Raw genomic sequence first — 17573 nt, forward strand, 5'->3', positions numbered from 1 at the left:
TAGGCTTGGGAACAGATTGCCTGATTCTTTTTTTTTTTTTAAGTTTATTTATTTATATTGAGAGAGAGAGAGAGAGCAGGAGAAGGGCAGAGAGAGAGAGGGAAAGAGAGAATCCCAAGCAGGCTCCATGTAATCAGCACAGAGCCCAGTGTGGGGCTCAAACTCACGAACCTCAAGGTCATGGCCTGAGCCCAAGTCAGACGCTTAGCCAACTGAGCCACCCAGGTGCCCCCAGATTGCGTGATTCTTAATCACTTTCCTTTTTTTACTCTATTAAGCTGATCTTGCAAACCAAGACCCATAATAGCATAGCCTGTGTCGCCGTCTGTCACTGGCCGTGCCCAAACTCATGTCATTTAAACTTCTGGATTTGCCTCGGTGGAGCAGCTGCTCTGTGGACAAGGCAGCTATGGGGCCTGGGGCCCAAGGCCTGGCCTCTCCTGGGGGAGCTCAGTGAAGGCCTGACCTGGCCCGACCACAGAGCCAGCTGAGGGCAGCCATCTACTCTGAAGCCCTCCTCCTCCTCCACCCAGCAAGATAAACCCCATAGAATGGCAGCGCTGAGTGGGCTTGGAAATCATCTGGTCCTGATTTTCCCAAACTATGGTCCTCATGCCAGCTAGCATCTTTTAAAAATGCAGCTTCCTGGACCCACCCTTCTCCTGCTCATTCATTCTTGCCAGGGCTGGGCCTGAGAATCCTCATTTTTAAAAAATCTTTCCAGCAGGTTCTGATACATCGACATGAGAGCTACTGATCTCATGTGGTGTTCTCAGCTGGGTTATGTGGCTCTCAAGGAGGCCACACAGCTCAAGGTCACTCAGGAAGCTGGGATAAGTATAGGCTTGCTGAGGCCTCTGATTCTAAATCCTGTATTTTTTTTTCCAGGCCAGTGGACTATACTGTGTTCTGGGCCTACGGGCCAAACCCCCAGGCCACCTTACCTCCCCTCAGCAGGCCAGAGCCATTCCTACGGTCCCCAGGCACGTCAGGGCCAGACATGGGCTAAGCCCGTGAGGCCTGCCAACTGCGGTTCAGGTTTCTCCGGTACACCTGTCGGGGCGCTGGGGGCCTCTGCCGCGGGCTTCCCAGATAAAGTTTCTGTCAGTGGCCTTGACAGAATGTCTCTTGTCCACATGGCCTCATCCACCCCCACACTACCCCAAGTGACACGTGGGAAAAGTGAAGAATTGAGCCCCGAGCAGCAGGTGCTGGCTCACACCTAAGTCAGGCAACCTGTCAACTTAGCACCACCAGGAGGCCTTGAGGTGGGGGTAAGGGATTCCTCTTCGAGGTAGGAGGCAGCCTCCATGCTGTCTGTGCCCCCAGCCCTGGCCATAGCCCTGAGAGAACCCACCCCGAGTGACCTGGAACAACAGGTGGAGTCAAGTGCTTGAGAGGAAATCGAGGGGCGTCTGGCTGGCTCAGTTGGCTGAGCATCCAACTCTTGATTTTGGCTTGGTCATGATTCCAGGGTCAAGGGATTGAGCCACGTTCAGCGTGGAGCCTGCTTAGTTGGGATTCTCTCTCTCTCTCTCTCTCTCTCTCTCTCTCTCTCTCTCTCAAAAAGAGAGAGATAAACCAGGTGCCTGCCTGGTTCCAGGTCCAGAGCCCGGGAGCAATGCATCATGCACTTGCCTTCCTGAGCACACATTCCCTTCCTGAGATGAGGTGGAGGACAAACCAGGCCCTCCGTCAGCAGCCTGGCCCACAGGGACCCCCGGTCTGTCGCTGCTCTCCCCATTAGGCTCACCCACCTCTCAGAACCAACCAGTCTGTGCTAGAGAGAGCAGGTGGTCTCACGCGCATCGCTTCGTCTGACCCTCAAAATCACCCCGGGAGGAGGAAGGCATCGTTTCCCCCATTTACCAGATAAGGAGTCAGAGGCCAAGAGAAGATGAATCACTTACCCAGAGTCAGATGCCTCATGCAACTCATGAGAAAGGGCAACAGGACAGAGTGTTTACTCTGTGCCAGGTGCTCTGCTAAGTGCTTTACGGTACTTTCCTTGGACGTCATGGCAACCTTATGTGGTAGCACTGTTACTACCCCGATGTCAGAAATCTTGCGTAGCTTGCCTGCTGAGCTCTAGGATTTGAACCCAGGTCATCCGACAGCAGAGCCCACACACTTGGCCACTGCGCTGGGCCGAACCCTGCTGACTCCTAACCCAGTGCTCTTTGCACTGCCGCCTGCCGCCCCAGCAATCAGAGGACCCAGCCAGGGCCCCAGACCTTTCTACTTGTGTCTCACTGCATGATATCGAGAATCCCAAGCACGGCCTGACATTTGGCTGGGGGCCAGGATAGTGGTGAGTGTTTGGGGGGCCATGTGAGCAGCCCCCAACTGTAGAACAGGAATCCAGCGAAGGACCTCGAGGGCACCCAGCCTGCCGCCTGCCCACCAGGAGCCAGGTTGTTACGAGAGACTGCGGTCTGTCTTTCACAATCCTTGTAGGACATTGCTTCTCTCCTGCCGGAGGTCGGAGGTCAGTTGGTCTAGCTGGCCTCTTCCCCCCCACGCCTGTCATACACACAGGGGGGTCATACACACAGGCCCCTGGGTGCTGAAGCTCTCCCGGAAAACCAAGCAGAGCCTTTGTAATTAAATGAGGTTTTTTTAATGTTTACTTATTTATTTTGAGAAGGAGAGCAAGTGAGCATGAGCAGAGGCGACACAGAGAGCAAGAGAGAGAGAGAAAGAGAGAGAAAAAAAATCCCAAGCAGACCCCATGCTGTCTGTGCAGAGCCTGACACGGAGCTCGATCTCATGAACTGTGAGATCATGACCTGAGCTGAAATCAAGAGTCATTCGCTTAACCGACGGAGCGATCCAGGCGCCCCTAAAGGAGTTTCTATAAGAAAAACAGAGCAGCGCTTGCACTGGATAAGGGCTTTGGAGGGTTGGCTGCTGTTAGGATCTGTGTTTCAGGTGTTTCCTGCAAGCGTCCTGCATTACTTGTGAACTAACATAAAGAGTCGGGGGTGGGGGGAGCTTGGCACGGGTCTGGTAGCCCCAGGAGGATCTGGGGAGGCGCAGGAGGCCCACTGGGAGACATGACAGGAGAAGAGGCTAAGCGACATCCCTTTTCTCTCATTTCCTTTCTGGCCAGGTCACCACTGACCCTCTCCCTTCCCTCCCCTGTCTTCCCGCTGCAGAAGTACTTGTCCCAGCTCGCCGAGGAGGGCCTCAAGGAGACCGAGGGGGCGGGCAGCCCGAGGCCTGAGGACAGCGGGATCGTGCCTCACTTTGAGAGGAAGAAGCTCTAGGCCTCTGCAGCCGCTCCAGCCGGGAGAGGAGGGCCTTCTTAGGCGGGGCCGTCCTGACCTCCTGGACAGGAAGCGAAGCCGGAGAGCGAGGCAGCCCAGGCCGCCGGGGCTTGTTCTCGAGACTCATGAAATCGCCCCAAAATGTCTCCCTGGTGAGAGCTGTCACCCGGTGTGTCCAGCGGCCGAAGGCCACTCTCTCTCTCCCCGTTGATTGTCTCTTCTTCCCTCTCCTCCATCTCTCTCACCTTCGGTGCCAAGGGTCATTTAGTTTTTCATAAAACCCAATTTCTCAGGGATTTTCAGTGCTCAAACTCTTGATGACCAGCCAGATCACCCAAGGAAGAGACCTCACCGGACTGCTGGGTCAAGAGCCGCTTCAGGGAGCCTGGAGCCTGTCGTCTGCCTGGCGTCCTGAACAAGGGGAGCTGAGTCAGGCCCTGCAGTCCTGGAGGGGGGCCCCCGAGACCATCCCCCGCTGGCAGAAGCCGGGAGTTTCTCCAGCAGGACCGCTTTTTCGAAAAGGCCCCATTTTTAATAACTCTTTCATCCTCTCAACTATTCTGGAAGTCCATGAGATTCATGCCTTAACATAAAGTTAATGAATTTCACAGAGGAGGAAAAGAGCTCTTCGATTTGGAATCTCTGTTAAGTTCCCCCCACCCCCCAAAGTTAGGTTCGTCCTCAGGATTTCAGGAGGTATCAGGGTTGGCTATGTTCCAGACAATCAATTTGGTGTAGATTCACTTTAATAAAAAAATGAAAACAGTAGTGTCTTTTCCCTTCAGCCAAGTAGTTGGGTCAGATGCTGGCTTCCCAGCCATGTGTCCTGTTGCTTGAGAGACACAATGACAAGGAAATGGTATCTGTCTTTGACTCGCTCTTGATGCCTGTGCTCTGGGCTCCAGCAGCCTCTCAGTGGGACGGTTTCAGGCGGGGAAGGAGCTAAGGAAAGAGCAGGATGGCAGGACTGAAGAGCAGCATTTCAGGATTGCCAGGTATTTATAGGTAGGCAGGAGGTCAAGGGCACTTCGGAGGACCCCATGTGCAGACTTTGATGTTGAGTGTTATGAAGAATAGAACTCTTCTTCCTGCAGGGTTTTCTGATACTAGAGGCCAGTGCCTTCGGGCCCCAGACAAGAGGGTCTGGTGTCCCAGCCGGGGCGTTGGGACAGAGGTGCTGGGGGTGAGGAGGGACCACAGGCGTGGGGAAGACCTCAAGAAGGTCAGAGGGAGCCTCGTGCCATTTCCACAAGCTAAGCTGCTGCCCTGGCTCGGCCCCTGGAGGATGGTTCCTGTGTTTCTGTTCCTGACCACAGAGAAATAGACCAGGAAGGGATTGTCTGCTTCCTATTATTTTCTGCAATGTTTAGAGCAGGTGAGATTTTTTTCATGGTAGATACATATACTGCACATTCTGTCCTCTGCACTGATGGTGAAAGAATAGAATAATTACCTGAGTTTGACAATGACATTTCATCAGCGAGTCTGAGGCACAAAGAAGGAAATCTAGAACATAAAATGATCCTGCGGAAACCTTGGGGCACGTGGTCACTGGTGAGGAGAGGGTGCAGGGAACCTGTCAAAGAGAACAGCGAAGGCAAGTCTCAGAGGCAGACCAGCCGGGGCATGTGCAGCGAGGCGCTGGAGGAAGCAGGAAGCCTGACCTTGGCATTAGGCCATCTGGGGGCCTCGGAAAGGTTGGCATCTCCAAGAGAGTGGGCTCTGGAGGTGGTGGCTCAGCTCCGGCTGCCTGCACGGGTTTCGACCTGGTGTCCTGGAGAACAGCCTCCATTTCTGGGAAAACCTCTGGCCCTGTTTGGCTGGCTGCCCACATGGGGCATGTCGAGGGTCGGCTCCCTGGCCTCCTTGGGAACCGTGCTGGGAAAAACCCACCACCTCCATCAGAGGCTGGGACTGAGCATTTTCAGAGAGCCTGGCAGGCTTTTCTCCCAGGAGAGTGGAAGCTCATCCCGCTGCACTGTTTCCATGGAAATCAGGGTGGCTGTTCAAACAGCCTCTTACCCAAGTAGTGCAACGGCTCCCTTGCTGATAGTCTGACCTTCTCCATATTGCAAATCTGGCAAGAGCCCCTCGGAGGGAGAGGAGGGGCTCTCTGCGTTTAATCAGAAACTTCAGCTTAAAAATCATCTAAGATTCTGTATTTGTGTGTATATATATTTATATATTTATTTCTATTTATTTTTATACAATTCCATTGGCATGGTCCTTCACCCAGTCTATAATTTGCACTTCTTGCTCCGATATGTGTCATACACAAGGCAGTATTCAAGAAAACCAGGAAAATACTGATTTATTTTTTAAAGCTTTTCTTCAGTGTTTGTCAAACATTTCAAAGTGTCTCCCAAAAGAGCTTGTTTAAGAGCAGCCGCTCCCTTGAGCAACAGAAGCATTTGTACCCTGGGTTAAATTAACAAAAAGCCTATGTAATTTTCTTTTCATTGTAAACACCCAAAATAAAGTGTATCCAGAGGGTATTCCCAAGGAATTTGGTAGATTTGATGTTGGTGTGAGAACAGCCATTACTCTCCGGGTTTCCCTTTCTTGGACAAGTCTAAGGCTGTGACCTGTTAGATTGTACTTGAACTGGACCAGAGTTTGTTTTTTGAGCTTATGAGAAGAAGAAAAACACTAGTTAATTTAAGTTTGAACTTGTAAAATATTGGAATTTGTTGAGTGTCTTATAAATTGTCATCACTTTTCCTGATCTGTATAATTGGCTGCCATGTTTGTTTTTACAAAAAGAAAAAAAAAGATTTTTAATAAAGAGAATCTGAAAGCTTGTGGGTAGCTGTCTGTCATGCAGGGGTCCTTTGACATGTGGCAAGGGGAAGCTCACTGAGCATAGAGATTGGCATCTGGTCCCTCTGTGAATCTAGAATGTCTCTAGGGGCGCCTGGGTGGCTCAGTCGGTTAAGCGTCTGGCTTCGGCTCAGGTCATGATCTCACAGTTCGTGGGTTCAAGCCCCACGTCAGGCTCTGTGCTGAGAGCTAGCTTAGAGCCTGGAGCCTGCTTCAGATTCTGTGTCTCCCTCTCTCTCTGACCCTCCCCTGCTTGCACTGCCTCTCTCTGTCTCTCAAAAATAAGTAATAAAAGACATTAAAAAATTAGAAGGTCTCTAAAGCATTGAGCAGAGAAGTTACAACAGCTTCTACTTGGAGCTCTGGGGAATCAGAGATTCTTAGTGGGGAACCTCCAGAAGGTTAAGTCTGGGAAAGTGGGGAGCTGCTGTCTCTTTTGAAGTATCAGATAGAAAAATCTCCTGGCCTCTTATAAGCCCCTCATTATTACTGCCCAGGGCCCCGAGTCTTCTAGTAGGCTGAACCCCGGTGTCCTGCACCAGGACAAGTCAGTTCGTTTCTGGCCATTCCATCGATGGATGGATCATCGTGAGATGATCGATGTCCAGCCTGGGTGCTGGCTAGCCCTGTGACTTCCTAAGTCCTGAGTTCTCAGGTGTCTAGGGGGACAATAGTGTAAACCACCTCTGGGTTGTTTTGGGCTTAAGGTAATAGCTGGTGAAAACATGTGGTTTGCTGCATAACACTGAACTCTGTTTACTTTTGGAATCTTAAGCTCTTTCTCAACAATGTCTTCTAGTCTCCTGGGCCCAGTTGGCCAGTTCTTTGAATGGCCTGGAACCTTCTGTGGGGCCCTTCCCTCCTGTTGGCAGTGTTCCCGAGTCAATGGGGAGGGGCTGGGCAGTCTGGCCCTAGAGGGCAAAGTGAGTGGGGCGCCTGTAATTAACTAGAGTACATTGTAGATCTGAGGAAAGTTCCTGTTGAGCCTGTTGCTTCTCCCCAGCCCCACCCTCAGCCTATTGTGGCCATCCGGGAGCTGAGCTCAGGCCTCCAGTTCCCAACCAGAAGGGGTGGAGAGGCATCCTTCCCTGCAACTGTTGGCTGTGCCCCAGCTGGCCAAAGCAGTGAATGGGCCTGGAGCTTGTCCTCGGCCCCGAGTTCAGGATCCAAGATGTCCCGTTGTGTGCATGTGTGTCCGGTTCTGGGCACGAGCTATGTGCCTCGTGGAGCGACAAGACGGCCCTCCTTGGAGCTGTGCAGTGGAGACGTCCTGCCAGGGAACCCTGTGAATTGCAGTCTTCCTGCTCTTGCCTGAATGTTCCCACTTTCCCTCTGATAGTCTTAAAGGCCCTAGAACCTGGTTCTGAGCCAGTCTACAGAGCCGGAGCCCTGATATTCAGACCTGCTCTCTGTGCTTACTTCTGTCCAAGGATCAATGCCAGACTGCCTCTGGTTCAACTCTGCCATGGCCTAGACATTGAGGTTGCTTCTCATAGTCCCCAACCAGGCCAGGGCCATTTGGGATACTGATCTTGGCCCCGCCCCTTGGAACATTATTGGCAAGCAACTGTTGACTGTCCACAGAGGCGGTAGGACAAATGAACTCACCCCCAACATTCATTCTCCTTCCCCACCACAAAGGCACCTATCCCAACCGGATTTCCAAGCAGGTCAGAACCGAAGGGACCCAGGGACTCTCAAGTCCTGGCCCTTCCTTTCACAGGTAAGAAAACTGAGGCCCACAGTGGAGAAGTGATTTGCCTAAGGGAACACAGCTTAGATCAAGGCTAGCATCCAGATGACTGGGGTGGTCCTACTGAGGATCCACAGGGATCTAGATTGCTTCATGAATTTTCCAGGCCCAGCCCTAGTTTGGACTTGGACCCTCAGGGAGGACTCAAGACAAATCACTGTTTTTTATGTTTTGTGTGTATCCAAATCACTTGGGGGAACTTGTTAGAAATACAGATTCCTGGCCAGGCCATGAAGACTCTGTCCCCTTAGGTCATAGGAGCACGTGGACACTTGCATTTTAGCAAGCCTGTGGGTGAATCAATGCGGGTGGAGTCCACATTTGAAAGCACTTCCCTAGAAGTCAACCAGGGACTTCCCCAGCAGCGCCTGGACTAGAAGGGGCATTTATTTTGCTGGGGGAAGGGCAGGCAAGATGTGAATGGAGATCATTCAAGGTAGAAGAGACACCAGAGTGAAAGAGGGTCAAAGGAGGATTCTCATGGCCCTGGCAGCTGGAGACGGTGGCAGCTGGTGGCGGCAGGGGTGGTCACCAGACTGGGTTTGGGGCACATGTCCAGAGTTTTCAGTCGGATTCATACTGCCTGTGCTTAGGCAAAAGTCCGTTTTCCAAGGGTCTCTTTGTCCTTGTCAATGGCAGAGAATCCTGGTTATGAAGACTCCCTGAGATCTGCTGACAGCCCTGCCCCTCCGGGCAGAGAGCTGTGCGCAGTCAGCTTTTGAAGGGACTGGAGTCCCACAGAACGGGGGCCTCCCCCAGGGCCATGTCCCTACCAGCAAGGAACCGTGAGGCTCGCCACTCTTTCTCCCACCATGAAAGCCACCACTAATGCCAATATGAGCCCTGAAGACTAGTGAGCAGGTCCACCTGCCACACTCAGTGTGTCCTCTTGGCCTGGTCACTGTTAGTCTCCCATTTCACAGATGGGGCAAATGAAGCTCAGGTACCCAAAGTGGTTTGTTCTGGGGTCTGAGAGCCAGTCAACGACAGAGGTGGGATTCAAACGCAGGTCTGTGTGACTCTCAAACCTGGCTTTTTTAACGACTCTTCTCCACTGGCTGTCTCAGGGTGGGAGCCTCTGTTCCCCCATCTCTCTAAAGCCCATGGAGCAGGGCCACCAGAACAGCGGGCTCGGGATGACAAGAGAGCCCAATTTAGCCGTCCTCAGGTCTCATGACTGACACCTGGATCGCTACATGCCTGAAACTGATCTCAACACCTGCTCTCCCTAGAAAGTAGCTAAAGGCAGGCCCCGCATGCCATGCTGCTGAAAAACAGACCAGAGCACCCCAGGCACCCAAGAAGCAGTTTCTTCCTGCCCTCAGGCAGCAAGTTTGCTAGGTGAGCTGGATCTAGGGGTGAGAGAGGGAGCAGGGCGCAGGGATGGGGGACTGCTTCGGGGAGGGGAGGAAGGCCCCCTGGTCTCTGATTTCAGGTAACTTGCGGGTACACGGGTGTGATCAGAAGGGGATTTCCCATGGCCCCAGAATGCTAACCAGACGCCGCACTTCCAACCTCTCCTTCCTGAGTGAAACTTCACTGTTTATTTACCTACCACCTCTTGCCGACAAGGAGTTGAGGTGATGTACAATGCAGGCCACGTGTGTCCAGATTAAACCAACAGAAAAATCATTTTTTTTAATGTTTACTTGTTTTTGAGAGAGAGACAGACAGACAGACAGACAGAGCATGAGCAGGGAGGGTCAGAGAGAGACGGAGACACAGAACTCGAAATAGACTCCAGGCTCCATGCTATCAGCACAAAACCCTGACACAGGGCTTGAACTCATGAACTGTGAGATTCTGACCTGAGCTGAAGTCTGACTGAGCCACCCAGGCGCCCCTACCAACAGAAAAATTTTAAGTGAGAGCTGAGAACAGTTGAAGGCAGCAAGTCTGTGAGTACTAAGGGCTGATGGAGCCGTGGTAAATACATGTGAGATTTGACTGGGAGCCTCCTGGGAGCCAAGGCAAAAGAAGGAAGTAGTGTCCATTACTTGGTTTTCCTTGTTTGAATAGAAGTGTTCTAGTTTATCTGGAGAAATTGTCCTACTTGACTGTGTTCTAGAATTCTGTGGGACTGTACATGATCTGGGTAGAGGCACTGAGGGTCTTGGAGAAAATCCTTAGGTAGCTGACAGCCCTACAGATGAGGACAGTGGATGATTTATAGTCTGTGTGAACCGGTTCCTCCCAGTGTCAAAAGGCCTGACTCTGCACACGCCTGCCTAGCCCACCTGAGCCAGTTGTGCTGGCTTGAATTTGTGGGTTTTGGTCTTTGTTTTTTTTTCTTTCACACTGTTTTTTCAAATTTCTCCTGGTACTTAGCTGGCCTTCCAGGAGCCAAGTCCGCGGGACAAGGAGGAGGCCGCTGTCTTCTTGGCCATGTGCTAACAGCGTTCTGGGTGGGGATCCCGCTGGTCCGGGTTCTGGGAACACCTTGCAGACATTCATTCTTTGGGGTTCTCCACTGGGTCTGACACAGCCAAGAGGAAGAGCTGACTCCTTCAGGCTGATCCTCAGGCCACCTCGGACCTGATAAGGCCACCCCCAGGGAGAGTGGGGGTGGTCCTGGGAGCGCTTCTGGTCTGTCTGCAAGATAAGGAGGGAAAGAAATTTCCAGTTCCAAGGCAAGTCCCTGGGCTGAGAATCAGGACCCTTGAGGCCCTGTGTCAGAGCCACAATGAATTCACTCAGGCTTGGGCAAAGGCCACCTCCTCTGCCCCTCTGCCCATTTGACACGGGCCTTGTGCTTGCCTGAGGTTGTTGGAGCCCAAGTGAGACATGGAGGGCTGGGGGAAGTGACTCCCTGTCAGTCCCGAGGGGTGGCGGTCCCTCTGTCCCAGCACTTACCAGTGGGACGAGCCCCACGTCTGTCTGGAGATAAGGTGCTGTTCCCACCCCCCCTCCACTCCCCCTCCCCCCAACTGTGGGGCCGCTTCCTGGTCTCTGTGTTCCACAGCTCGTAAAGCCTGCATCATGTCTACCCACTTCCCCCTCCCACAGCCACCTTTCCGGTTCGGCCCCGCTCTGGGCCTCATCCTCCCCAAGCAGGCCTTCTCAGCTCCTGGGTCCTCCCACCGGCTGCAGTGCCCTTCCCCACTTGGAAAGGATGACTTAAAGTAGGTGAGTGTGACCTACTTTATGAAGCCTTCGACCTCCTCACAGGTGTTACCGCTCCCCTGCCGGGTCCCAGGACATCATCCTCTGCACCGGACACGTATGTGGAGGCCTCTCTGTCACAGGCTGCCCTTGTGATCAGGCTATAGGTTTGGGTCAACATCAGCCGTTGAGTCTACAAGGGCAGGGAGTATGTCCCACTCACTGGCTCTGCGTCTGCCACAGAATAGGTGTCAGTAACTATTAGTTGGAGGACTAAGCAGCCCCCTTGCCTCGTCTCTGAGCCCCTGGTCTCTTGCTCGGTCACCAGCTGGCTGGAGGAGCAAGATGCGTCCTTGGAGTGGTCCCAGGGAGCACCTGCCTGCCCCCTGCCCCCGGCTTTGTCCACCCTGCCCCCCGGGGTTTCCACCCAGCCGGGACTGGGAGGCGGCTCTGGCTGCTGGAGACACCAGCCCTGCTTGTATTGTCTGAAGTCTGGCCTTTCAACAGTTGGATTCTTCGACAGCCACAGAGCTGGGCTTCCTAGGCCAGCTTCATCCCTCCGTGTGCCCAGGGGGGTCCCCCTCTCCACACCTATCTGTCCTCACTGCGCGTCCTCCCTCACCCCCACCCAGCCAGGGCTGCCCAATTCTCAGAGGCCTTCCGCAGGCAGAGCTGGGAACAAAGCCTGGTTTATGACAGTTGTGTCAACACTGGGTGGATGGCCTGTGTTTACCCTGCTCCTTGGACACCACACGCGCCTGCCTGGTGCTCCCACCTAATCGGTGCCTCCTGAAGGCCCAGGGGCCACAGAGAACTTCCCACCCCCTTCTCTGCTCACATCTAGAAAACCCCACGGGCTTAGCCCAGTGAGTGGGAATCTCACAGCCCTGGACGACAGAGACCTTGGTTTAGATTGATCAGACTAGCCAGATGATTAATAATTAAACCTGACCTGTTCCCAGCCACACACACACACACATACACACACACACACACACACACACACACACACACACACACACGTGCACCTTGCAGCCAGGAGTCACCAGGGGCTGAGAAGGAAGCCGGGAAGCTCAGTGTGGGCCCGGCTTCCATTGGGTGAAATCGCCTCGTAAGAGTCTCAGGGCTCCTCTTTCCCACCCACCAGAGGTCCTGTGAGTCCACTTCCTAACTAAAGCCTTTCCCACTTTTCCCACAGGCTCTGAGCAGGCCTTGGGCAATCCCTAGGGTGCAGGCAGCTTTGGTGGCTCTGCCCTGGGGTGGGATTTGCAGATCAGATTGGACTTGGGCTCCACCTGTGTTGACGCTAGATTTCCTCAGCTCCATTGTGAGTTCCTCCCGAGCGGCCTCTCCCCTTTCTTATTTATGTTCCCACTGCCCGGTGCTCTGCACGGGGCCAGGCACACCCAGCAGGCCCAGGCCCAGCTTTCTGTCTGACCTAAGCACAGGGGCAGCGTTCAGCTCAGAGAGGAGGGATCTAGTCAGCCAGATGCACTCCACCCTCACATCAGGGACCCCCTAAGTTCTCTGAATGTCCCTCCGCAGCCACGGGAACCCTGAGACTCCAGGCACCTGCAGGGCAACTTGGAAATGGAGGACCCCAACGCCAGAACTCAGCCAGGCAGCCAGAGTGGGGCTCCCCCATTCCTGCCCCTCTCTGCTGATTCACACTCTTAGCCTCTCCCTTATTGTTCCCAAGGCTGTAGGGAAGCATGATCTCCTTCCTACAGGCGACCTTCCCAATCCCTTCTCCCCAGACCTGAGAGGCAGCCCCATCCAGTGGTAGCCGTCCTTTGAGCATACTGACCAGCCTGCTGTGGTTAGTTCTATTTGTGGAGGTGGGGAGGAGAGGGTCTCTAGTCTCTGTGGTATCCTGGCCTCAGGCCAGCCAGCTTGCCCTCCCTCCCTGGACATCAGCCATCTCCCTGGCCCTGCCTTCTCCCCTCCTGGTGCAATGGGAGATAGGACAGAAAGGCCTTGACTTATCGTTCAAGCACCGGTACATCTGTGTGCCCGTGTTTGCACCTGCGTGCAGGGGTGCATATGTGTGTGCACGGGTATGCGGAGCTTCTAAAAAGCAACGGTCACAGATGGAGGTTCAAAATCTGAGCCTTCCCAGGATGCCCTATCATACAAATACTTCAGTCCTGCCCCTGGCCACTTGGTGCACCTCTGTCTTCACCCACACTATGATCTGCCAGTTCTCTCACTCCTGGCCCAAGAGTTATTCCTGTGGATGGTTCAAAGCCTCTTTCCCTTTCCTGTTTCCTTGCTGAAGACAACTCTAACTGCCAAACGTTTGGCCCTTCCTTTCTTATGAGGCAGAGCAGGTCTGGGGGAGAATCAGAGGAGTGTGCCTAGTGTGTGTGTCCTTCATAGATGGCTGACACTGAGTCCCAGGGAGAAGAAGGAAGGAGGGAGAGGGAAAGGCAATGCATTCTCTGTGGGGAAGATGTCAGGGTGGCTCTGTCTTACCCCGGTGGAGAGTAGAGATTCCAGGATGGAGAGAGAGAAAGGCTGGAAGTATTAGAGAGTCAGAAACCTAAAGAAATGGAAGCAGGGATTTAAGGACACGTTGCTACGGATTACGTGTTTGATCTCATTGTCCTTTGAATAACCCAAATCACATTTTTCATTTAACCTAAGACAGCATCCATTGTAAATTTCATCTTTATTTTTAGTCCAATAACAAAGGAAAAAACACCTGCCAGTTAGGTTCTAACAAAGTATTCTTCTCTGATTCTTGTTAGATGCAACCTGACTTCAGGAATACTAAAACGTGAAAACTCGCCTGTATTTAAGTGAATGAATATGGTACTTTTACTTTAGGTTCTTTAAAATTACACGACCTGCTGGGATCTTTTCTGACTGCGGTGGCGGACGTGCTTGTCCTGGGCTGCAGCCCCAGCCGCTCCAGGGAAGGACATGGACTCTCACTGGGTAAGTGTCGCTACGAGCGCCTGGCATATCCCAGCAACCACATATTCTCAGAGGGGCTGCAGCCAGAGCCGCTCCAAATGTCTTCATAAATATTTTCACTTAAATGACAGTCTGAAAGATGGAGAGACAGCCGTGCACACACACAGGCACACACACAAGTCTGGAAACCTGGGTCACCAGATGACCTGAGTTCAGTCCTCCGTGCGCGTGTGGATTTCCGGCGGCCTTGGTGACAGTAACATACCAATTACTCCGATTATCTCCAACTCTTCGGGAGAGTTTAGATGGGGACTCTGCACAGACGGCGTGTTTGTGCATGCTGCAGGGAGAAGGGGGCAGTTTCTCAGTGGTTCTAAGAAAGAAACCCTCTTGAGGCGCCTAGGTGGCTCAGTCAGTTAAGCGTCCAACTCTCAATTTCAGCTCACGTCATGATCTCACAGTTGGTGAGTCCAAGCCCTGCATTGGGCTTCATGCTGACAGTGTGGAGCCTGCTTGGGATTTTTTTCTCTCCTCTCTCTCCATGCCTACCCCATTCTCTCACTCTTGCTCTGTCTCTCAAATAAGTAAGTAAATAAATAAATAAAATGCTCTCAAGTAATTGAGAGCTTACGGACAAATCAGATTGCCTACTGACAAGAAAGGAGGTTTTTATGACTGCCGTCATTTATGGATGTGACAAAGGAGCCTAAGAAAAGGTAGCCAGAGGGTCGCCTCAGTGGCTCAGTCAGTTGAGCGTCCAACTTTGGCTCAGGTCATGATCTCACGGTTGGCGGGTTTGAGCCCCACGTCGGGCTCTGTGCTAACAGATAGTTCAGAGCCTGGAGGCTGTCTTCAGATTCTGTGTCTCCCTCTCTCTCAGACCCTCCCCTGCTCATGCTGTCTCTCTCTCTCAAAAAATAAATAAAACATTAAAAAAAAAAAAAAGAAAGAAAAGGCAGCCAAAGAATCTCCCAGGAGGAAACCTGGAGAGTATGCCATTGAGCAGACCCACAAAAGAAGGAAGAGCTGGCCATTGTAGGTGAATAGTTGAACTGATAATTTATAATCCCATTAATAGATAGATAGTTCAATTGATCAATTGATTCAGTCATTCTGAGAATAAACAAGTAGAAAATGCAGAGTTTTCAGTGGTAAATGTAGAGAAGGCTAAACAGGTCAAATTGCCTTTGAACCAACGCCATTTTAAAACTGCAATGACTTGTGTGCCATAACCTCCGTCAGTTTGTGGATAGTGTAGACAGGTGTTCTCCATCCCCAGCTTCTGATGCATGGACCCCCTCTGCCTTGCCACACTCCTCACCCCGAGGGCCCACTAGGGTCCGACTCCTGAGCCAAGCCTGACCAAGTTAGGAAACATACACAGTCACACTCAACTGTTGTTGAAGGGAGCCACAGTAGAATACTGCCCCTGTAACACACGTGCGTGTGTGCGCACACACACACACACACACACACACTCACAATTTGACCGAAAGGGAGCTTGCTTACCAATCTTGCCTGCTGGGCTGAATTAATGCTGCAGGCCCTGGTGCCCTTAGGGGCTAGGCTCTTGCCCAGGCACCTTCTTCTCAGCTGTGATCCATTTTCCTGCCTGACCCTGGCCTCAGGCTCCCTCAGGAATAGGACTGTCCCGTAGCCCAGACACTTATTGCCAAACTTACTTTATCCTATTGAACTGTACAATAGCTTTTGTCTATGTAGTGTATTCCCTCCCTCCTCTGCAGGGGGAGAGAGCTGCTCCTTGTGGGAACCCATTGGCTGTGGTGTGGGTGGGCTGATTTGTCCCATCCTTCTCAGGGTAAAGGGATTTTTTTTGGTATAATCTCCCTGCATGATCTGTGAATTGGAATCCACCAGTCCTCTTTCCTACAAACATTTATATATGGGAATATCTTCTCTGTGACTGTTGTCAGAATCATCCAAAACAACCAACCAACCAACCACCACCATCACCACCAACAACAAAGGAAAACAAAGCGAAACCAAAACCCACCATACTCCAATTCTGGGATTTCTATCTGGAAGTCTGTGGTTCTCCAAGTATGTTCTGTAGATCTCCGAGGGGCCCAAGATCATGTCAGTGGATTTATAAGGTCAAAACTGTTTTTATAATAGTATTGAGATTTCATGTGCCTTTTTCTCCAAGTTGACATTTTCACCAATGGTGAAACAATGTGTCCAACAAAAACAATGTTGGATAAAATCACTGTTATGTTGGCCTGAATCAATGTAGTGGCGCCAGAGTGAACTTGTAGCCATTGTATTCTTCATTGCCACACACGCGCAGGGAAAACAAAGCCGGTTTCACATAAGCAGTCTCCTGATGCGGGGCGCCTGGGTGGCTCAGTCAGTTAAGTGTCTGACTTTGGCTCGGGTCATGAGCTCACGGTCTGTGAGTTTGAACCCCGCATGGAGCCATGCATTGAGCTCTGTGCTGACACCTCAGAGCCTGGAGCCTGCTTTGGATTCTGTGTCTCCCTCTCTCTCTGTCCCTCCCCTGCTTGTGCTCTGTCTCTCTCTGTCTCTCAAAAATGAATAAATGTTAAAAAATATATTAAAAAAAAAGAAATCTGATGAAGCAGTAAAAATGATTAATTTAATTAAGCCTTAACCCTTGCGTACACATCTTTCTAATATTGTGATGTGATGAAGTGGAAGGTACCTGTGAAGCCTGTGGGGGCCATGACATGCACCACTCAGATCTCCTGCTGGGGAGCATCTGCTGTTCGCTAAATCCACCACCAGGTTCTTGCGAAGTCCATGCTTCTCCCAGTCTGCTCCCAGCCAACGATCATGCATTAACCCAAGTTCATTCTTGAGAGTTGTGGGACTCCAACCCTGGGTGACTTTGGCTTGAAGACCCTTTATTGGCCTGGCTGTTGAACTATCTACTGCAGTCTGAGCTGTTTCTTCTCTCCTTTCCCTGGGTTAGATCAGCATGGTGGGCCAAAGAGTCTCCTTACTTCTCTAGCTGTTGACCTCTTCCCTTCACAGGTGATTTCCTCATCATGCCCAACGAATTTCTCCTTGGTATCTGTTCCTGAGAAGCCCTATATGTACATAAAGCTCTTCTACTGTGTAACAAAATACTATGACTGTCTCATGAAAAACACCCATGTGATTGTTTGAGCCATGAGCTAAGCCAGAGGGTTTTTCATAGAATACCATTTTGACTGAAAAGAATGACTGACTGGCAGACTGTGGTTATCCAGACTCGGTATTTGGCAGACGTTTCCCCAAATGAATGAGGTGAGCTTGCCATTTCAAGGAAATGTTTTTGTTGTCAACAATAAAATTGGAGCTTTGAAGCAAAAATTGGAATTTCAAAAAGCCCTATAGCTTCTCCCTGAGCTCAACGGTTTCCCAATGCTCACAGGCTTCTCTGGTGAGCCAGGCGGTGATAATAAATGATGGGATATTGGGTAATGAGGTGGGTCAGCATTGGAAGATCTACAGAACTCTGTGAGCCAATACTTTTCTAATCACCCATCCATGGAATGTTTTAGAATCATTCACAGGTAGAAGTCTTGTTTAAAGTGAAGGACAATGAAGCAGCCGAAAGAGAAATCAAGAAACTGATCCCATTCATGATTGCATGAAAAACTATCAAATACCTAGGAGTAAACCTAACCAAGGATGTAAAAGACCTATATGATGAAAACTATAGAAAACTTATGAAAGAGATTGAA

The 17573-nt window shown here is 51.5% G+C and overlaps 1 protein-coding gene across 2 annotated transcripts in view; it reads left to right on the plus strand.

The window, feature by feature from the left end:
• RBM20 (RNA binding motif protein 20) overlaps positions 1-6069 on the plus strand; it is a 54860-nt gene extending 48791 nt beyond the window's left edge. For both annotated transcript variants that reach the window (XM_029932569.1, XM_029932571.1), the window contains exon 14: positions 3159-6069. In XM_029932569.1, coding sequence (XP_029788429.1) covers positions 3159-3269 — 111 coding nt within the window. In that variant the 3' untranslated portion in view covers positions 3270-6069. The remainder of the gene's footprint in view (positions 1-3158) is intronic.
• The last annotated feature ends 11504 nt before the right edge of the window (positions 6070-17573 follow it).

This window comes from Suricata suricatta, chromosome 2 (assembly GCF_006229205.1).
Source record: "Suricata suricatta isolate VVHF042 chromosome 2, meerkat_22Aug2017_6uvM2_HiC, whole genome shotgun sequence".
In the NCBI taxonomy this organism is placed as follows: Eukaryota; Metazoa; Chordata; class Mammalia; order Carnivora; family Herpestidae; genus Suricata; species Suricata suricatta.